At 46.2% G+C, this 23,583-nt stretch overlaps 1 protein-coding gene across 1 annotated transcript in view; it reads right to left on the bottom strand.

Moving 5' to 3' along the window:
* LOC143285612 (uncharacterized) overlaps positions 1-4,523 on the bottom strand; it is a 32,846-nt gene extending 28,323 nt beyond the window's left edge. Inside the window, exons 1-2 of the mRNA XM_076593009.1 lie at positions 4,320-4,523; positions 685-2,187 (exon numbers count right to left, since the gene is read on the bottom strand). Of these exons, the coding sequence (XP_076449124.1) occupies positions 685-1,978 (1,294 nt within the window). The 5' untranslated portion in view covers positions 1,979-2,187; positions 4,320-4,523. The remainder of the gene's footprint in view (positions 1-684; positions 2,188-4,319) is intronic.
* Between the last annotated feature and the right edge of the window lie 19,060 nt (positions 4,524-23,583).

The raw sequence follows: 23,583 nt of genomic DNA, 5'->3' as shown, positions 1-23,583 counted from the left end.
TTCGGGGCATTTTTGTTTCTCAGCTTCTATTGGAGCTACAGTCACAAAATTTGGCACACATAAAGAAAATACCAATAGAATGCATCACACAAACTTTTGTGTCAATACATGGGGTAGAAATATTTTTACTAATTTTTTTATGATTATTTATCTCGAAATAATACTAGCGTCTTCTGTTCCCATTTCTAAGGTTGATTTTAATTCAACTCATGCCCTAATTTGGTTTTACTGATTTCCTCTTAGATCATTTTGTGCAATAAAGCCATGAAATAAACTGATTAGTACCTGACTTAGATACCTCATGCATGCCATTACAGGTGATTTTTTTTTTAATCACAAGTAGGTCATTGTCATGATAACAAAGCAAAAAGTATCCAAGATACACTCTTTTGAATAGCTTTATTGCACTCAGCAGGCAATTTTACTTTCGTGTGCCAAATTTCAGATCAATAGCTGTTCTCAAACCAAAATTACAGGGATACCAAATTCGTTACATATATAAAAACACGAGTTTTGAGAAATTTGCTTTCAAAGATTGTATTTTCTTCAGCAGGTTTCTGAGCTTGGTATTCAGACTGCAATCTGGAATTAATTCACTTGTGTTGCATGCAATGTTTACACACATCACAGGAGTCTGAAAATGAATCAGAAAAAGGTTGAAATACCTTCAAAATTCCCCTGCACCATACACAAGGCCCTCCCGCTCTTGTTGATCCTGTCGTTCGCGGCGGCGAATTGCGTCAATCTTTTTTCTTTTATCTTTTTCCTTTGCAGAGCTTTTTCTGGTTGCACTTTTCAGCCTGCTGACATTCTCCTCTTCTGCAAACTGCTGGGTGGTGGTGGTGGTCAGCAGCTCCAGCTCAGCCAGAACACACAGGAGGGCTGAAGATCCCTGGTTGAAATTATGGATGGTGATGGCCAGGGCAGTGTCCACTGTGCGGAGGTTGGCCCACCTTTCCTTGGGGCACACACTCCACATCAGAGAGTGGAAACTCTCATTGGAGTTCTGGGTCTTTCCAGCCAGACAACGACGAAGCAACTGTGGGTCCCCAAGCCTGTGGTAGATAGGTTTCAGTGCGTCTCCGATTTCTGCTGGGAGTGGGTGCTTGTGGGTGTCTGGCTGTGTGTTGGAGGCTATGGCTCTGTTGAAGAAGCACCAGGATGACGTACCTTCAGGACAGTAAGAGTGGTTGTGCGACTCATCATTGCTTAGTGTTTGAAAAAAACTAGCCCACACTGCTCTTTGCATTGCCTCGAGATCTCCAGCATTGTCTTTGATGGCACGGCCGTAGTAGTTTGTGAGTTGTTTTATTCTCACATCTGTCAGCTTGCCACGTCCACCTATTGGCTGACCCTGGGCTTTCCTTTTCTGGACGAGATTTCGCAGTGCAGTACCCATTCTCTTCACCACATGGTTCACACAGTCGATCTTTTCTATCGGGTAGCCATCGTATGGATCAGCCTCGGTAAGACATTTGTATGTCTTTGCATCGCCATCGCCCAGCATTTCCGTGTATCTGAATCCATGCAGCTCCACAGAACGCTGGAAAATCCGCACAGCCCCCTCCATCTCCATGGCACCTGACGAGCAGTTGATGTTTTTCTGGCACTTGTCCTGATGTTGCTCCATCCAGTCAGCATAGCGTTCATCGTCAGGTTTGGGCCCAGTTTCACACACCTGGCAGAAGTTGCTGAGAGCCACAAAATCAATTATCAGCCCTGTGATGATGTCAATGACGGTCACCAATCCGTTATGTGAAGAATGTCCTCGCTTCTGCCAGCTGCCATCAATTGACACCGACACATTGAGGATGCCTTGACTGTCAGGAAGCCCAGTGTTCATGTCCGCATAGGTCCGTCGCACCTGGTTAGCCGCATCCTGAAGATGTTTATCAGCTGCGCGTTTTGCTCCCAAATGCAACTTCTGTTTGTAGAAATACCACATCGGCTCACTCATCGGTGTAGGCATGCCCATCATGCACACAGCCTCTTGGTCTGGGAGAATGAGCAGCCACTGGTGGTAGCAGCTGTGACGAAACGTCTGTTTATGTCGTAGCCTGTGTGGACAGTGCCAGTTTTCTTTGATGTGTAGTCAGCTGCTAGCTTCCCACAGTCAGTGCAGCGAAGTTCCAGGAGACAGGCAGACCCCTTGCGGAAATCCTTCCCTCCTTCATGCACAGCCAGCCGCTGGGAAAAAAAATTGTAATTGTGTATAAAAATGTTCAAAACCAATTATCATCTCCCCTGTCACAGTTCATCCTGAAAAAAAATGTGTGTGCGTGTGTGAGCCGTTATTTGACATGACATTATTACAGACTGATATAGGCAGTAATTTTTCTTTCAGCATCCACAAACTGGCCGTGCTCTGAAAAAAAAAATCAAATTATTTCAGTTGCAGCACTCGCAGAACTTTACTCTGTGACCAAGAAGAAAAAAGAAGTGATCTTCATGCTTCAGTTGTCTTTCTCCAAGTTTCCAACCCATCTTAGATTCTGTCTGTGTACAACAAATACATTACCCTGTCTTTGGTTGCACACACACACACAAAGAGAGAGAGAGACAAAGAGAGTAACACACACACACACACACAAAGAGAGACAAGTCTTTCTTTGTCTGGCAAACCCTATATACAACTGAATTTTGCAAACATCTGCAAATGCTTCAGCTTTTTCAAAAACTGTTGAGAAATCTTTATTTTCAAATAATATGTTGTAAACAGAAGGATTTACACTTTTTTCATTACTTTAAGTTTTCTCCAGACTTTGAGGATATCTTTTTTTTTCTCCGAAACATCTTTGTTACATAAAATCTGACCAGTATACCTACTGTGATTTGGCCTGTGTCAACATCCGGTTGATTTTTTTGATTTTTTTTTTTATCTCCTTCATTTCTGTGTGCGTCACCACTGAGCTTATAAATTACTGAGCTCGATGGGCCTCACTGGCACGAGTTAATACTTTCACAGTCACACTTTGTTGCCGGAGAACACACTGCGGTGTTTCGTTTCTGTACAGAGAAAAGACGGGGCTGGTGATTTCTCTTCTTTTTTTAATGGCACATGTACATAAATGCTGACTTATTTAATTAGATTATTCAACGCAAAAGCAGCAGACTATTTCGCCGAGAAAATACACTACACATTTTAACGAACTTAAAAAAACCCCAACAACAATCATTTATATTTTTATTTATCTTTTTTAAGTGCATATCACATGTGAGTCTTGAAGGCCTTGCCTCTCTTGTTTTGGTGTGATTTTGTAGATGTTTCTGTGTCACATATGTGATTTATTAGCAGCCCTGAAAGAGAATAAATCCGCTGGTAGATTTTCAGTGCGTTACACTTGCCTTGCTTGCTGGATAAAAGGCGTTCCGATCTGCGGGTTACTGTTCAATTTTGTTGGAGATTGTTGCGTCAATGTCCAGCAACAAACCAGAATCATCAATATGTAGTTCGGCACATTCTCGAAAGTTTTCTTTCTTTCTTAATATATATATATATATATATATATATATATATATATATATATATATAATAAAATGGATACACAGGTATGTATGACCATCAGAACAGCAGAGGTAACTGCTTTCCAGACTATCTGGGCTAGAATTTGATTGTAGTGGAGAGCCAGTGTCCCGTGCCCAAGTTACATCCCCACTCTCTCGGTTTTTAGGACGGTTGGCGTTGGGATGGTTCCCAAAGGCCAGCTAGCCCCCACTGCTGCAGCACTAAGCGTCAGTGCAATTTTGCCTCCTACTTTGAGAGTCTTAGTCCTTCACAACAGACTATAAGCTGTAAATGATTTCCCATCGCTATGGGGAAACCATTGATAATACGACAGCTCAGTCTCATTTTGTTGTTGGCCCAACTGTAAACTTATATCAATCTGTGATATAAGCTGAGCGTTGGCCTAACACAGGTAAGTCAGTATACACCCAATACTGTCACTGCATTCCGTTCAGTGCATCGTGTGACAGTTGTTGGTCACGTTTCTCCACAAATGCACTGCTGGTTGATTTTCTTTCCAGAGAAGTAGGGTACGTAATCACCTCCCTTTTGTTTCCCTTGTTTTTCTCTCGCCGAGTTCTTTTCCTGTTTCAGTTTGGGCTTTTTACGACCGTCTGGAACGGGTCAGTAAATACAAAGTTAATGCTAATTAATCTCATACATAGTAATCACAAAGCAACAAAGCGATAAGCATAGTAAGAGAACAGATGAAAACTAGTACCATACTATAATTAAAACAACGATGTACATGGTTAAAACCAGCTGTTATTCAACAGTATCTAAAATCAATGCACAATTATATAATTCACATAACCTCGCAGAAGGGATAAGGAAAAGAGAGCCAGTCAAATTGGCCTGCACAATCAGTTTCCGAGGCACAGTCAAAGCGTTGAGCCGTGTCAGCGGCGCGCTATTGGCAGGCATTGTTGATGGCTTGTCGGCCGGGGTCAGTCTTGGTTCTGTTATAGACACTAATGTCTCATTTCGGAGAGGGCTGCGTTGTTGGAGAGGGTGACTCAGCCCTGTGACGACTTTCACAACTCTTTCGTCGTCCGTCGAACAGAAACTCAATCAATTCTCGCGAACTCGCACGTAATTGGCTGGATTATCTACTTTGCTTACTGCTTCCGGGTCACAGGTGAGCTCTGTGTTTACCTCCGTCCGCGTTTCACTTCCGTACATTCCAGTTTGATGTGATTTGTTTCGTTTTGTTTTGAATCACGCTACAGTTTCCTCGATCTCGTGCCAAACCATTCCATTTGCTTCGGATGCAACAAAACGTTGTTCGGCGGATTCACAACGTCTTCAAACGTATGCTGTCATGGATTTCGACAGCGATCTGAAGTGCAGTGGATCAGTAGGGATTCCCTTGTTTCAGTTTCAGTTTCAGTAGCTCAAGGAGGCGTCACTGCGTTCGGACAAAACCATATCCGCTACACCACATCTGCCAAGCCAAGCAGATGCCTGACCAGCAGCGTAACCCAACGCGCTTAGTCAGGCCTTGAGAAAAAAAGAAAAAAGAAAAAAAAAGAGATAAGCTTGCATAAATAAATAAATAAATAATAATTATAATATAGAAAAAAGGTAGTAGTAATAATATTAGTAATACTAATAAAATGATAATAATAAAACATAAATAAATAAATAAATAAATAAGACAACAATGGTGATAAATAAGCGAATAAATGTAAAACATGAAGACACACATTCACACATGCACCCACACATGCATAACAGAAATGCACCAAACATGCAGTTTCACAGATATGAAAGCACAGTCAAATACATATAAACGTACATGAGCTCCAACACACACACACACACACACACACACACAATACCTTGCACCTCCTCTACCCCCCTCCTCCACACACTCATTTCTAGTCTGAGTATCGCAGCATCCACGACACACACACACACACACACACACACACACACACACAAACACACACTCACAGAGATGAACACTTACTTGTACAAGCACATATGAAAGCACAGTCAAATACATATAAACGTACATGAGCTCCAACACACACACACACACACACACACACACACACACACACACACACACACATTACCTTGCACCTCCTCTACCCCCTCCTCCACACACTCATTTCTAGTCTACGTATCGCAGCTTCCACGGCACACACACACACACACAAACACATACTCACAGAGATGAACACTTACTTGTACAAGCACACACACATACGCCCATATCTCCCACCCCCAACCCCACACACGAACATACAAAGATATATATATATATATATATATATACGTTCCAATATCCTGTTGCTCCCACAGTGTAGGCATGCATACACTCACATACCTCATCCTCTATCCCACCTCCCCCCGCACTCCCACCTCCCCTCACACACACACACACACACACACACACACACACACACACACACACACACACACACGTACACATATCTCTCCTGACACTTGTGTACACTTTCACTCTCGCGCATTCACAAACGCACTCAAAAGCACAGACCCACACATACACACAAACACACACATACACACACGCACAGAGGCTGCCACTGACTGGCCGCAAGAGGGATGGGAAAAGAACTCTGATGCCAAGAACGTGGCGTCTAGTGTGTTGCTCAGTTTATTGTATTTGGAAGGGCCCATAGAGACTGTTCCGTTTTGAAGAAATTTGCGCAATGTTGGTTTGGAAATGATGCCGATATTTGTTTGATTTGCAAAGCATCGTGCTCTACCTTTCATGTTAGACTTGCGGCCGCTCCCTCTCTCTGCTTCTATTTCTTTGAGGCGATCGATGGTGTGATGGCCTTGTACCTGTTCTTTTTGGTATTCTTTGACTTTTCTGAGGATTTCCGATTTTCCTAGATGTAGGCCGCTCGTTGGTGTTGCGTTACCAGCAAGTCTGTCAGCTCGCTCATTTCCCTTAACACCTGCATGTCCCGGGCAGTATGACCATGTGAGTTTTTTAATCTGAAAGTTGCGCATTGCGTTATGCCACTCTGGGCTTCCCATTCCGTTTTCAATTTTCTGTATGAGGTTCATTGAGTCGGTTAGAATCATGGCATGTTGGTTTCCGGGCGTATGGATGGACGATAGCCACTGGAGGGCATGTGTCACAGCTTCAACTTCCATCGTTAGGCTGGAGGTTGTGACTTTGTAGGCAGCATTCTCTTCCCAAATTGTTTTTCCATTTTGTTTCGAAGTGAATCCCCAACCAGACTGGTCTTTGGTGACTGAGCCATCTGTGTATATGATGATGTCCTCTTCTTTACTGTTTTCTTCTATAAGTAGCTTCACTTCCGCATCAGTTTTGCCCTCTGGCCATTCCCGACAATGTCTTCCTAGAGTGGGTGAAATGACTGTGTTGAATAGATGGTTGAGGTTTTCGGGGGTTTTCTCCCATTCTTTTGTTTCTTTCAGGTCTTGTAGTCGGCATACTAGCTGGATTGTGTCTTCTGCTTGCCCCATCCATGATCTTCCTCGTCCTAGACGGCTGCCTTTTGGTTCTTTGACTGCGTCATGCAGTGGGTTTTGAGGGTTTTCTAATGCTTTGAAGTAGGTCTTGACCTGTTCTAACTTGTTTCTGGCCTGCACTGAAGGAAGGTCAAGCAGGTATCGCATGGTTTCTGTGGGCGTGTCTTTTGTTGTTCCAAGGATCAGCCTCATAGCTTCATTTTGTACTCTTTCTAATTTTAGGAGGTTGCTTTGAGACGGTGTTGTTAGCCCAAGTCCGTAGTCGATCACACTGAGGACGAGTGATTGGTATAGCAGGAAGAGGTGGCGTTGTTCAATTCCTTTGGTTGCCATTGCTTTTAAGACTGAAAGGCCCTTTTTGCATTTGAGAACAGTATTTTCCGTATGTTTTCTGAAGGTCAGCATCCTGTCGAAGTGTATTCCTAGGTAGCGTAGGCATTCAGTTTTCTCAATTTGAATCCCATCGAATGACACAGAAGGTGGTGATTTGCTCGCGGTTTTGTTGTTGAGGGTGCACAGCAACGTTTGGGCTTTCGCTGGATTGATGGAAGATCCTGTGTCTTTGCACCATTGAGCAATATTGTTTAGTTGTTTCTGGACGGCTTTAGTTCTTTCCTGAGCATTTTTCGAAGTTTTGAAGACCAGGCCATCATCCGCAAGGTTAAGCACCCGAGCAATTCCATTGTTGTTTAAGTCTGCAAGGCCCTTCGTGTAGACATTGTAGAGGACAGGAAAGAGCGGAGACCCTTGTGGCAGTCCCATGGATAGTTTAGAAGGTGCAGACATCCAATCTCCGAGGCGTAGGACGACGGTTCTTTCCTGAAGCGCTGCTGCTATCCATCTTGTCAGTGTCAAACTTACTCCATACCTTAGTAGCAGCTCCATGAGGTGCGCAAACTGGACTTTATTGTAGGCATCTTCAAGGTCGATTGCTACTGCTAGTGTTTCTTCTTTTCTTTGAAATCCTTCATACACCCCATATGCAAAAGCAGCTGCATTTTCCCATGTGGACTTGCCTGTTTTGTACCCACCTTGATTTGAAGGGAGAATGTGCCTGTGTTCAAGATCCCTTGCAAGTTTCCTGGCTATCATGTGTTCCATGAGCTTTCCAGCAATGGTTAGGATCCGGTATCCGCTTACCTGATGATGGTCCTTTCCTGGTTTTGGTATGGGTTTTAAGACGCTGTGTGTCCAGTCCTCCGGCACATGTCCATTGTGGAAACTGTTTTGATATAGATTGAAAAGTTTGCTTCTGTCTTCTTCCGATAATTCCTTCATGTCCGAGTAGCGAACTTTGTCTGGGCCAGGAGCTGATTCTTTCTTGCATTTAGCTATTGCTTCGTTTAGATCACCTATTGTCAAGTCATCATCAGGTCCAGTCTGCATAAGGGTTTGGTTTAACTCCTGAACATATTTCTTTATCTCATCTAAGTTTCTTTGATCGCACTGTTGTATGAAACGTTTGAGCAGGGCGGATCCTTTTTCTTCGTTTGTCTTAAGCTTGGTTCCGTCAGTGTCTACTATGTCTGGGGTTGTTGTTGTGCACGTTTTCCCTTCCATGCGACGATAAAATTGCCAGAACTCTGTCAATGTTGAGTCATAACTGAGTGCCTCGCAAAACTATTTCCACTTGTCATTTTTGGCCTCTTGAGCAATGATTTCAAACTGTTTAGTTCTTTCTTTCATTTTTGTTTCAATATCTTTGTCCGGAGATGGTGTTGTTCTTTCTTTTTGCCAAAGTTTGACAGCTGCATGTTTTTCTATCCAGGCTCTCTCTGTGTCGGTATTCCACCATGGGGGCTGAATAGTTTGCATCCTGTTCGGTGCCGTTCTTTTGTTTCTTCTGCGTCTTAATTTTTCGATGACGGTTGTCTCTTTGGTTTCATACTGAAATGGATCACGCGGTTTCATACAGGGTTTATCTGACAGTTTCTGTAGACTGAAAACTACCGGGATGTGGTCACTGCCTTGGTGTGGAAGCGTCTCTGCATTCATTTCTGCTCTGAATTTTGGAGATGTTAGAGCGATGTCGACCACACACGTGCATCTCACTGATGCATAAAGCATCACTTTTCATTATACAGAATGACGGGCGCAATAGCCGAGTGGTTAAAGCGTTGGACTTTCAATCTGAGAGTCCCGGGTTTGAATCTCGGTAATGGCGCCTTGTGGGTAAAGGGTGGAGATTTTCCGATCTCCCAGGTCAACATGTGTTCAGACCTGCTTGTGCCTGACTGAGCAGAAGATCAGATATGCACGTTAAAAATCCTCAGTGTCATCCATGTCAACATTTGGTGTGTTATGGAAACAAGAACATACCCAGCATGCACACCTCTGAAAATGGAGTATGGCTGCCTTCATGGCGGGGTAAAAACTGAACAGTCACATGCGTAAAAGCCCACTTGTTGTGCATACAGTGAACGTCAGTGGGAGTTGTAGCTCAAGAACGAAGTGAATCTTATCGATCACACATACCTCGCTTCCACTAAGCAGCACAGTCATCCACCCCACTTCCCTCTCTTCCACCAAAGAGCACTCCCATCCACCCCCACTTCCCCCTCTTACACCACACTCCACTCTTATCCACCCCATTTCACCCTCTTCAACCTCACAACAATCTCATCAACCACACTTCCCCCTCTTCCACCACATTCCACTTTCATACACCCCATTTCCCCTCTTCCACAACACTCAGCTCTCACCCACCCCACTTCCCCTCTTCCACCACACTCCATTCTCATCCACCCCATTTCCCTCTCTTCCATCACACTCCACTCTCATCCACCCCACTTCCCTCTCTTCCACCACACTCCACTCTCATCCACCCCACTTCCCTCTCTTCCACCACACTCCACTCTCATCCACCCCATTTCCCTCTCTTCCTCCACACAGCACTCTCATCCACCCCACTTCCCTCTCTTCCACCACACAGCACTCTCACCCACCCCACTTCCCTCTCTTCCACCACACAGCACTCTCATCCACCCCACTTCCCCCTCTTCCACCACACAGCACTCTCATCCACCCCACTTCCCCCTCTTCCACCACACTCCACTCTCATCCACCCCACTTCCCTCTCTTCCACCACACTCCACTCTCATCCACCCCATTTCCCTCTCTTCCACCACACAGCACTCTCATCCACCCCACTTCCCTCTCTTCCACCACACAGCACTCTCATCCACCCCACTTCCCTCTTCTACCACACAGCACTCTCATCCACCCCACTTCCCCTTTTCCACCACACACCACTCTCACCCACCCCATTTCTCCTCTTCCACCACACAGCACTCATCCACCTCATTTCCCCTCTTCCACCACAATCCACTCTCATCCACCCCACTTCCTCTCTTCCACCACACAGCACTCTCATCCACCCCACTTCCCCTTTTCCACCACACACCACTCTCACCCACCCCATTTCTCCTCTTCCACCACACAGCACTCATCCACCTCATTTCCCCTCTTCCACCACAATCCACTCTCACCCACCCCATTTCCCCTCTTCCACCACACTCCACTCTCATCCACCCCACTTCCTCTCTTCCACCACACAGCACTCTCACCAACCCCATTTCTCCTCTTCCACCACACAGCACTCATCCACCTCATTTCCCCTCTTCCACCACAATCCACTCTCACCCACCCCATTTCCCCTCTTCCACCACACTCCACTCTCATCCACCCCACTTCCTCTCTTCCACCACACAGCACTCTCACCATCCCCATTTCTCCTCTTCCACCACACAGCACTCATCCACCTCATTTCCCCTCTTCCACCACACTCCACACTCATCCACCCCACTTCCCCCTCTTCCACCACACTCCACTCTCACCCACCCCATTTCCCCTCTTCCACCACACTCCACTCTCATCCACCCTGTCCCCTCTTCCACCATACTCCACTGTCACCCACCCCACTTCCCTCTCTTCCACCACACAGCACTCTCATCCGCCCCATTTCCCTCTCTTCCACAACACTCCACTCTCATCCACCCCACTTCCACTCTTCCACCACACTCCACTCTCATCCACCCCACTTACCCTCTTCCACCCCACTCCACTCTCACCCACCCCACTTCCCCTCTTCCACCACACAGCACTCTCACCCACCCCACTTCCCCTCTTCCACCACACAGCACTCTCACCCACCCCACTTCCTTCTCTTCCACCACACTCTGCTCTCACCCACCCCACTTCCCCCTCTTCCACCACACAGCACTCTCACCCACCCCACTTCCCCCTCTTCCACCACACAGCACTCTCATCCACCCCACTTCCCCTTTTCCACCACACACCACTCTCACCCACCCCATTTCTCCTCTTCCACCACACAGCACTCATCCACCTCATTTCCCCTCTTCCACCACAATCCACTCTCATCCACCCCACTTCCTCTCTTCCACCACACAGCACTCTCATCCACCCCACTTCCCCTTTTCCACCACACACCACTCTCACCCACCCCATTTCTCCTCTTCCACCACACAGCACTCATCCACCTCATTTCCACTCTTCCACCACAATCCACTCTCACCCACCCCATTTCCCCTCTTCCACCACACTCCACTCTCATCCACCCCACTTCCTCTCTTCCACCACACAGCACTCTCACCCACCCCATTTCTCCTCTTCCACCACACAGCACTCATCCACCTCATTTCCCCTCTTCCACCACACTCCACACTCATCCACCCCACTTCCCCCTCTTCCACCACACTCCACTCTCACCCACCCCATTTCCCCTCTTCCACCACACTCCACTCTCATCCACCCCATCCCCTCTTCCACCATACTCCACTGTCACCCACCCCACTTCCCTCTCTTCCACCACACAGCACTCTCATCCGCCCCATTTCCCTCTCTTCCACAACACTCCACTCTCATCCACCCCACTTCCACTCTTCCACCACACTCCACTCTCATCCACCCCACTTACCCTCTTCCACCACACTCCACTCTCACCCACCCCACTTCCCCTCTTCCACCACACAGCACTCTCACCCACCCCACTTCCCCTCTTCCACCACGCAGCACTCTCACCCACCCCACTTCCTTCTCTTCCACCACACTCTGCTCTCACCCACCCCACTTCCCCCTCTTCCATCACACAGCACTCTCACCCACCCCACTTCCCCCTCTTCCACCACACAGCACTCTCACCCACCCCACTTCCCCCTCTTCCACCACACTCCACTCTCACCCACCCCACTTCCCCCTCTTCCACCACACAGCACTCTCACCCACCCCACTTCCCCCTCTTCCACCAAACAGCACAGTCATCCACCCCACTTCCCCCTCTTCCACCACACAGCACTCTCACCCACCCCACTTCCCCCTCTTCCACCACACAGCTCTCTCACCCACCCCACTTCCCCCTTTTCCACCACACAGCACTCTCACCCACCCCACTTCCCCTTTTCCACCACAATCCACTCTCACCCACCCCATTTCCCCTCTTCCACCACACTCCACTCTCATCCACCCCACATCCTCTCTTCCACCACACAACACTCTCACCCACCCCATTTCTCCTCTTCCACCACACAGCACTCATCCACCCCATTTCCCCTCTTCCACCACACTCCACACTCATCCACCCCACTTCCCCTCTTCCACCACACTCCACACTCATCCACCCCATTTCCCCTCTTCCACCACACTCCACACTCATCCACCCCATTTCCCCATTTCGACCACACTCCACTCTTATCCACCCCACTTCCCCCTCTTCCACCACACTCCACTCTCATCCACCCCACGTTCCCCTCTTCCACCACACTCCACTCCCCCCCACCCGACTTCCCCCTCTTCCACCACACTCCACTCTGATCCACTCCACTGCCCCATCCCACCCACCCCTCTCCTCCACCCCACTCCCCCTCCTCCACCACACAAGCCAACAACTCTCATCCACCCCTCTACTTACTCCTCCAATTCACTCCCCTTCCTCCACCCATCTCCTCCCTCCTCTACCTCACTCCACCTCCACCACCCCACTCTCCTCCCATTTTACTACTTCATCCCACACTATCCCCCTCAGCCCCCCCCCCCCCCCGCCCCCCACCTCCAACCCACTCCTCAACACACACAACCCTCCTCCACTCACCCCCTCCCTCCTCCACCCCACTCCTCTCCACCACCGAACTCCACCCTCCTCTATCTCACTCCTCCACCCCACAATATACTTTTTTTTTTTCAATCCTCCACCACCCTAGACCTCCACCCCACTCCACTCCTGTTCTATCCCATCCTTCCTTCTCAACCCAACAGCTCGCTCCTCCAGCCCACGCCATTTACCCCCCCCCCCCCCCCCACTCATCCACCAACTCCCCCTCCACTCCACTCCCCCCGTCCTCAATCCCACTTAATCACCCCACTCTTCCCTTCTTCATCCCATTCCCTCCCCCTCCACTCCACTCTCCTCCATCGCCACCCCAATCCACATCCTCTCTCTCAAACCACCCCACTCCCCCTCCACCAGCTCATCCACCCCACTCTACCACCCCACTCCCCCTCTTCCACCCCCACTCCCCTTTCTTCCACCCCACCTCACCACCTCCACTCACTGCTCCCTCCTCCACATGTCTCCTCCCTCCTCCCCCAGACTCCACAGCAACCCACTCCCCCTCCTCCAGCCTGGGTACCCCTCTCCCACCCCACTGGCAATCCTGCAACCACTCCTCCACCCTCCACCACACTCGTTCATTCTCTATCCCAGTCTTTCACACTCCACCCTTCCACCACCCCACTTCTCCCTCCTCCACCGCACCACCCTCCTCCACCTCCACTCCACTCCTCTTTCTTCATCCCCACTCCTCTCACCCACCCTGCTCATTCCTCCTCCACCCCTACCCCCCCCCCCCCTTTCCACCCCACTCCTCTGTCCTCCAGCCAACTCCACTTTCCTACACCCATTCTACCCTCCACCACTCAACTCCCCCTCCCCTTTCCTCCATTCCACTCTTCTCTCTCCTCCAACCGACAGCTCCTCCCACCCCATTCAACCACCTTACTCCATCTCCTCCACCCCACTCTACCATCCCACTCCCCCTCCTCTGCCCCACTCCTCTCTCCTCCAATTCTTTCCTCCTCCACTCCTCCACCCTACATCTCATTCCACCCAGTACCCTACACCTCCACTCCACTTTCTTCCATCCCATTCCTTTCTCCTCCACCCCACTGCCCCTCCTCCACCCAGTACCCTACACCTCCACCCACTCCATCCTCCTCCACCCCACTCTACCACCTCACTCCTTTCTCTGCCCCTCTCCTTACTCATACACCCCACTCTCTCTCTTCCAACCTACTCCCCCTCCTCCACCCCACGCCCTAAATTTCTTCTGGAAAACATGAGAGTCAGCACACTCACATGCCTACCTGTATTTACATGTATGGAAGTTGTGTGTGTGTGTGTGTGTGTGTGTGTGTGTGTGTGTGTGTGTGTGTGTGTGTGTGTGTGTGTGTGTGTGTGTGTGTGTGTGTGTGTGTGTGTGCTTTGTGTGCATTTTGAGAACGCTTATGCATACTTAAACTGTATATAAAGATGCATCTACTCACATGTTCCAATGCATAACAGATGTTGGATGAGGAAAATGGGCCAGTCAAGGATGAGTGCATGTGTTTGCACGTGCGCAAGCAAATAAGATGCATGCAGCTATTGAAAGTAAATGCTTTGCTTCACTACTGGTTATGACTGAATTAAGGTTATATATCAATGTTAATAATTATTCATAATTTCAATTCATCATAACGTACAGCATTTTTGTCATTTGAACAGGTGGCACCCTGCAGAATCATTGCAGCTGGCATTGTACTCTTCACAGTGTTGCAGTGACACTTGGGTTACTGGAGTCAGACATTGATTCTGATGATGCAGGACCATGATGGTGCTGGGTTGGGAGCTGGTGATGCTGGGGACAGGCCAGGACAAATGGCTGATGAAACAATCATGGAAAAATATCAGTGTTGGCAAGGTCAGTTGTTGTTTTGTGGGAGTGAAGGGGGTGGGGGGCGTTTTTCCTATATCATTTCTATGTGCTAAAATAAAAATAAAAAAGTTACCAGTGTGTTCTTTATTGAGTGTGCCATACCATACACTTTTTTTTCATCGATTTTGTTTTTGTTTTGGGGGAAGGGTGGCAGGAAGGGGTGCCGTTGATATGTCTTTACTTTTTTTCTTTTTTGTGTGTGCTGAAATAGCACAATCAAGAATGTTCAGCAAGCACTTACCTTATATTCATTTATTCAGTAACTTATGAGATGTTTCAAGCAGACAGCACATATGCACCTTCGGATAATCAATGTGAATGTATTTGCACAGTAGTGTTCACAGGTGCATGCATGTATTTTCACTGGAAGGTGTACAAATAATCTGTGATGTAGTGTAATAATGTTGTCAGATGTGTGTGTGTTTGTGTGTGTGGGTGTGTAAGAGGATAGGGGCTGCTGTGCGTCTGTCTGTAAACTAGATGCTGAAGGACAGAGAACAGACAGGAGACCAATAACAGGTATTGAAAGATACACAGACACAGACATGTGTAAAGACAATCAGAATTTTTTTCAGGCAGGACACTTAAGCGTGAAACATATAACAGGTATCAAAAGATACACAGATATGCTGTGTGAAGCCAATCAATTTTTTTTATTTTTAACAAAAGACATGGCAAGAAATTCTTTCAGACAAAACACTTTAGCGTGAAATATACAACATGTATCAAAAGATACAGACAAGTTGTGTGAAACCAATCAAATTTATTTATTCACAAAAGGCATGGCAAGAAATTCTTTCAGACAAAACACGTTAGCGTGAAACATACAACAGGTATCAAAAGATACACAGATGAAGATAAGTTGTGTGAAATCAATCAGATTTATTTATTCGCAAAAGACATGGGCTGGTCATAAATCACAATGCAACCCACCTAAAAAAAGAAAAGAAAAGAAAAGATTATCATGACATGATACACCACATGATTTCTTATTTCGAAGTTCCTTTACATATCTTATTCTGAAAGTGTAACACATTACCTTTTTATTCAATAGCAGAATTTCAGTTTTGATGTCACATAAATGGATTTTATTGTGGAAAATGGTTTTATGTGGTGTCTGTTCAGATGCTTTTATTCTGTGTTTTACAACTTTCTCATCATGACCGATGTCAATTTCTTCACTTAGAAAATATAGTATCACTACATTCATAGTCACTAAGTTCAATGTTTTATCATTTTACTTCAAATTTGATGTATATGGAAAACAAAGTAAACAAACAAAACACACACACAACTTTCTCGGTTTTTGTGTGTTGCTGTAAGACTTGCAATGACAAACCAGTAATAGGCCATTGCATAGATTTTCCAGCAACCAGTTTTATTCTTTAAGTGGTAAAAAAACCAATGATATTGTGATGCAAAAACAACAAGAACAGAAAACCATAGTGAATCAATGAATGATTATATTTTCTTCACATTAAAAAAACACCAACAACACATCACCACATACACAGCTGTCGGTGTCTTCTCGATTTCCTTTGTAGTTTGAAAAAAGCAAACAAGCAAAACACACTTTTCAATTTTCTTAATAATAATAAAGATAAATCCCACAACATGCTCAGTCATCACTGACTTCTACATTTCCACTGCACTAATTTTTTTTTTTTTTTCAAATCTCATCACAGTGAGGTGTGTTGCTCTAAAATCTGCAGTGGTGTACCTGTGATAGGCCATTACATTGACTTGCCAGTACCACAACCGGTTTCTATATAGTAAGCAGCACTGACTTTAACTTGTGTACCTTGTGAATGGAGAGTGTTACCACTCATTTGTTAATCATTTGATGTCCTGGCATAATTGTTTACTAATTTGAAGTTGAAAAACCACCGAGGTAACCATGTGTTCGTTCTGTATTGTCCATGTATTATGTGTGGCTTGTTCAGGGTTAAAGAGGCTATGCCAGTCTTGAATACATGCTAATTTGTGTTTGCACATTTCTTCTGACTTTGCTGCTGTGTGCACATGTCAAATGATCAGTATAAGTTAAGGCCCGGTGCTTCATTTTTCAAGGAAGTGTCTGGGTTAGTTCCAATGTACCTTTTTGTTTACCTGTGTGTTAGCTGAATTGGTAGCGTGAGCAGCACTGATTTGAAATTGTGTACCTTGTGAATGGAGAGGTACCTCTCTTTACTATTGGTTTCTTTTGCGTTTATTATTACTGTTGTTGCTTTTTTAGAATAAAAAGTCAAAATACTGTGACAGAAAAATAGCTCAGTGGGTTCTCTCTGCTGGTGTTCTTGGCCGCTGCTGGTGTTTTTGGGGGGTAACCCTGCTGGTGTTCATGGGGGTACTCCTGCTCATTTACAACGAGCCTGTGATTGCACGACTTAGTTTCCATGTGGATTAATAAAGTGTTTTTGATTGATTGATTGATTAGTGTTCTTGGGGATGCCCCTGCTGGTGTTCTTCAGTTCTTGGGGATGCCCATGCTGGTGTTCTTGGGGTACCCCTTCTGGTGTTCTTGGGGATGCCGTCGCTGGTGTTCTTGGGGATGCCGTCGCTGGTGTTCTTGGGGATGCCGTCTCTGGTGTTCTTGGCCCCTGATGGTTTTCTGGGGGATACCACTCTGGTGGTGGCCTTGCTGATGCCTCTTGAGATGCCCCTGGTGATCCCTCTGGTGGTGACCCCTCTGGTGGTGACCCCTGGTGCTGCCCCCTGGTGTTGCCCTTGTTGATGACCCTGCTTCTGGCAGTGCTGTCCCTGAGGACATGGAAATTGACATAATAATCACTTCCACTGCCGCCACCACCCATCATTACCACTACTACCACCCACTGCCATTAACACCAAGTCTCCCAACCATCACTCATCACCACTGCTGCCACCACTATCTACTGCTATCACTCACAACTAGCACCACCACCACTGCTCAGCACCAAACACTGCCACTGGTACTCACCACTACTGTTCACCACCACTACTCACCCTCACCACCAGCTCTTGTTAGGGTTGATCCCATATGCAGGAAGTATAAGCCATACGCTTTACCTGTGGACACTATCAAAGGCCTTCTCGAAATCTGTTATATGCCAATACCAACATAGTTTTCTTTTTGAAGCTGAGATCAGATCTTAAATGAGGCAATGTGCTGCTTGATAGTTTGGCACACTTGTTCATTTGTGACTGGAAGGCTCACGGTGGTACTGCTTTCAATACTGACTGTGCCTACATGATCTTCAAACCAGTCAGTCATAGATAAATTTCACTAATTTCTAGTTTGGGTACAAAGACTGATTTTAAAAGCAATCCCTCACCTCAAGGCGACCGTGGCCCCATGTTCTGGTCTTCTCCTCGCGTTGACCTCGGTGCTGGTCTCCGTCGACCGAAGTGATGATCTCTGATGACCTAGGTGCTGATCTCCGTCGACCATGGTGCTGATCTCCGATGACCTTGGTGCTGGTCTGCGTCGAACTTGGTGCTGGTCTCCGATGACCTTGGTGCTGGTCTGCGTCGAACTTGGTGATGATCTCCAATGACCTCGGTGCTGGTCTCCGTCGACCTAGGTGATGATCTCCGATGACCTAGGTGCTGATCTCCGTCGACCATAGTGCTGATCTCCGATGACGTTGGTGCTGTTCTCCGTCGACCTTGGTGCTGGTCTCCGATGACCTTGGTGCTGGTCTCCGATGACCTTGGTGCTGGTCTCCATCGGCCGGTGCTGATGTCCCCCTGGCGTGTAAGTTTTGATACGTAATTATTATTGTCACTATTCCTTTGTTTTTTTCATACTTTTTACTTAATTTCTGTGCATATCTGCTTACTTATTTTCTTCGTCTATTTTAATTTGAATTTTATTTTCACTGCATTTTGTTTGTATACAAACATCGTTATTTTTTATTTGTTTATTTTCTTTTTGTTTATTTATTTACTCATTAATTCAATTATGTATCCATTTATTTGTTTATGCATATCTTTTAATTTTTTCTCAAGGCCTGACTACACACGTTTGGTTACGCTGCTGGTCAAGCATCTGCTTAGCAGATTTGTTAGCAAAGACTGATTTTAAAAGCAATCGCTCACCTCAAGGCCACCGTGGCCCCATGTTCTGGTTTCCTCCTCGCGTTGACCTCGGTGCTGGTCTCCATCGACCTAGGTGCTGATCTGCGATGACCTAGGTGCTGATCTCCGTCTTCCATGGTGCTGGTCTCCGATGACCTCAGTGCTGGTCTCTGTCGACCTAGGTGATGATCTCCGATGACCTAGGTGCTGATCTCCATCGACCATGGTGCTGGTCTCCGTCGACCTTGGTGCTGGTCTCCGATGAACTTGGTGCTGTTCTCCGTCGACCTTGGTGCTGGTTTCCGATGAACTTGGTGCTGTTCTCCGTCGACCTTGGTGCTGGTTTCTGATGAACTTGGTGCTGTTCTCCGTCCACTTTGGTGCTGGTCTCCGATGACCTTGGTGCTGGTCTCCGTCGACCGGTGCTGATGTCCCCCCTGGCGTGGAAGTTTTGATACGTAATTATTATTGTCACTATTCCTTTGTTTTTTTCATACTTTTTCATATTTAATTTCTGTATATATCTGCTTACTTATTTTCTTCATCTATTTGAATTTGAATTTTATTTTCATTGCATTTTGTTTGTATACATATTTCCTTATTTTTTATTTGTTTATTTATTTACTCATTAAATCAATTATGTATCCATTTATTTGTTTATGCACATTTCTTTTAATTTTTCCTGAAAGCCTGACTAAGCAAGTTTGGTTACGCTTCTGGTCAAACTTCTGCTTTGCAGATTTCGTGCAGCGTATATGGATTTGTCTGAACACAGCGACGACATGGAGTAACTGAACGGAACTGAACTGTTTTCAGCACAAAACCGTGTTCGTTCTTTCCTACTTTCCATATGAAACTCGTGTCAAAGCTCTTGATAGGGTTGATCCCATATGCAGGAAGTATAAGCCATAAGCTTTACATATGGACACTATCAAAGGCCTTCTCGAAATCTGTTATATGCTAATACCAACATAGTTTTCTTTTCATAGCTGAGATCAGATCTTAAATGAGGCAATGTGCTGCTTGATGGTTTGGCACACTTGTTCATTTGTGACTGGAAGGCTCACGGTGGTATTGCCTTCAATACTGACTGTGCCTACATGATCTTCACCAGTCAGTCATAGCGAATTTCACTAATTTCTAGTTTGGGTACAAAGTCTGATTTTAAAAGCAATCCCTCACCTCAAGGCGACCGTGGCCCCATGTTCTGGTCTCCTCCTCGCGTTGACCTCGGTGCTGGTCTCCGTCGACCTAGGTGCTGTTCTCCGTCGACCATGGTGCTGATCTCCGATGACCTTGGTGCTGGTCTGCATCGACCATGGTGCTGTTCTCCGTCGACCTTGGTGCTGGTCTGCGTCGAACTTGGTGCTGGTCTCCGATGACCTTGGTGCTGGTCTCCGTCGACCGGTGCCGATGTCCCCCTGGCGTGGAAGTTTTAATACGTAATTATTATTGTCACTATTCCTTTGAGGGTTTTTTCATACTTTTTATTTAATTTCTGTATATATCTGCTTACTTATTTTCTTCATCTATTTTAATTTTAATTTCACTGCATTTTGTTTGTATACAATCTTTTTTATTTTTTATTTGTTTATTTTCAATTTGTTTATTTATTTACTCATTAATTCAATTATGTATCCATTTATTTGTTTATGCATATCTTTTAATTCTTCCTCAAGGCCTGACTAAGCACGTTTGGTTACGCTGCTCGTCAAGCATCTGCTTAGCAGATTTGTTGCAGCATATATGGATTTGTCTGAACACAGCGACGACTCGGATTAACTGATCGGAATTGAACTGTTTTCGAACCGTGTTCGTTCTTTCCTACTTTCCATATGGAACTAGTGTAAAAGCTCTCGACAAGGTTGATTCCATATGCAGGAAGTATAAGCCATACGCTTTACCTGTGGACACTATCAAAGGCCTTCTCGAAATCTGTTATATGCCAATACCAACATAGTTTTCTTTTCATAGCTGAGATCAGATCTTAAATGAGCCAATGTGTTGCTTGATAGTTTGGCACACTTGTTCATTTGTGACTGGAAGGCTCAGAGTGGTATTGCCTTCAATACTGACTGTGCCTACATGATCTTCACCAGTAAGTCATAGCGAAATTTCACTAATTTCTAGTTTGAGTACAAAGTCTGATTTTAAAAGCAATCCCTCACCTCAAGGCGACCGTGGCCCCATGTTCTGGTCTCCTCCTCGCGTTGACTTCGGTGCTGGTCTCCGTCGACCTAGGTGATGATCTCCGTCGACCTAGGTGCTTGTCTCCGACGACCTTGGTGCTGGTCTCTGACGACCTAGGTGCTGGTCTCTGACGACCATGGTGCTGGTCTCTGACGACCTAGGTGCTGGTCTCTGACGACCATGGTGCTGGTCTCTGACGACCTTGGTGCTGGTCTGCGTTGACTGGTGCTGATGTCCCCCTGGCGTGGAAGTTTTGATACGTAAGAATGTGTGCGAGTGTGTGTGTAGGGGGGCAGGGGGGGTTGGGAGGTAGGGGTAATCTGGGAAATGGGGACTGCGTGTTTATGTATCGGTGCTCATGTCTTTTTATATGTGGTGTTGGGCCTGTGCACTTTTGTTTATGATTTCATCTCTGTGAAACTGCATGTTTGTTGCATATCTGTTGTATGTATGTATGTGTGTGTGTGAGTATGTGTCCGTGTCTGTGTCTATGTTTACATATATTTCGTTATTTATTTATTATTGTCACTATTTTTCAAGTTTGTATTTTTTAGTTTAATTCTTATCTGTGTAACTTGCATATCTGCTGTGTGGTGCAGCGTATATGGATTTGTCTGAACACAGTGACGCTTCAATACTGACTGTGCCAACATGATCTTCGAACCAGTCAGTCATAGCTATATTTCACTAATTTCTAGTGTGGGTACGAAGTTTGATTTTAAAAGCAATCCCTCACCTCAAGGCGACCGTGGCCCCATGTTCTGGTCTCCTCCTCGCGTTGACCTCTTCGCTGGTCTCCGTCGACCTAGGTGATGATCTGCGATGACCTAGGTGCTGATCTCCGTCGACCTAGGTGATGATCTGCGATGACCTAGGTGCTCATCTCCGTCGACCATGGTCCTGATCTCCGATGACCTTGGGGGTGGTCTGCGTCGAACTTGGTGCTGTTCTCCGTCGACCTTGGTGCTGGTCTCTGATGACCTAGGTGCTGATCTCCGTCGACCATGGTGCTGGTCTCCGATGACCTTGGTGCTGCTCTCCGTCGACCGGTGCTGATGTCACCCTGGCATGGAAGTTTTGATACGTAATTATTATTGTCACTATTCCTTTGTTTTTTTTCATACTTTTTATTTAATTTCTGTATATATCTGCTTACTTATTTTCCTCATCTATTTGAATTTGAATTTTATTTTCATTGCATTTTGTTTGTATACATATTTCCTTATTTTTTATTTGTTTATTTATTTACTCATTAAATCAATTATGTATCCATTTATTCGTTTATGCACATTTCTTTTAATTTTTCCTCAAGGCCTGACTAAGCAAGTTTGGTTACGCTGCTGGTCAAACTTCTGCTTTGCAGATTTGGTGCAGCGTATATGGATTTGTCTGAACACAGTGACACCTCGGAGTAACTTAACGGAATTGAACTGTTTTCAGCACGAAACTGTGTTCGAAACTGTGTTCGCTCCATCCTACTTTCCATATGAAACTGGTGTCAAAGCTCTTGATAGGGTTGATCCCATATGGAGGAAGTATAAGCCATACGCTTTACATGTGGACACTATCAAAGGCCTTCTCGAAATCTGTTATATGCTAATACCAACACAGTTTTCTTTTCGTAGCTGAGATCAGATCTTAAATGAGGCAATGTGCAGCTTGATGGTTTGGCACACTTGTTCATTTGTGACTGGAAGGCTCACGGTGGTATTGCCTTCGATGCTGACTGTGCCTACATGATCTTCACCAGTCAATCATAGCGGAATTTCACTAATTTCTAGTTTGGGTACAAAGTCTGATTTTAAAAGCAATCCCTCACCTCAAGGCGACCGTGGCCCCATGTTCTGGTCTCCTCCTCGCGTTGACCTCGGTGCTCGTCAACGTCGACCTAGGTGATGATCTCCGATGACCTAGGTGCTGATCGCCGTCGACCATGGTGCTGACCTCCGATGACCTTGGTGCTGGTCTGCGTCGAACTTGGTGCTGGTCTCCGATGACCTTGGTGATGGTCTGCGTCGAACTTGGTGCTGTTCTCTGTCGACCTTTGTGCTTCTCCGATGACCTTGGTGCTGGTCTCCGATGACCTTGGTGCTGGTCTCCGTCGACCTTGATGCTGGTCTCCGATGACCTAGGTGATGATCTCCGATGAACTTGGTGCTGTTCTCCGTTTACCTTGGTGCAGGTCTCCGATGACCTTGGTGCTGGTGTCCGATGACCTTGGTGCTGGTCTCCGATGAACTTGGTGCTGGTGTCCGATGACCTTGGTGCTGGTGTCCGAGGACCTTGGTGCTGGTCTCCGAGGACCTTGGTGCTGGTCTCTGATGAACTTGGTGCTGGTCTCCGTCGACCTTGGTGCTGGTC

Source organism: Babylonia areolata, chromosome 9 (assembly GCF_041734735.1).
Source record: "Babylonia areolata isolate BAREFJ2019XMU chromosome 9, ASM4173473v1, whole genome shotgun sequence".
In the NCBI taxonomy this organism is placed as follows: Eukaryota; Metazoa; Mollusca; class Gastropoda; order Neogastropoda; family Buccinidae; genus Babylonia; species Babylonia areolata.
Note: the sequence above shows the minus strand (reverse complement) of the source record. Positions and strands in the feature narration are given on the sequence as shown.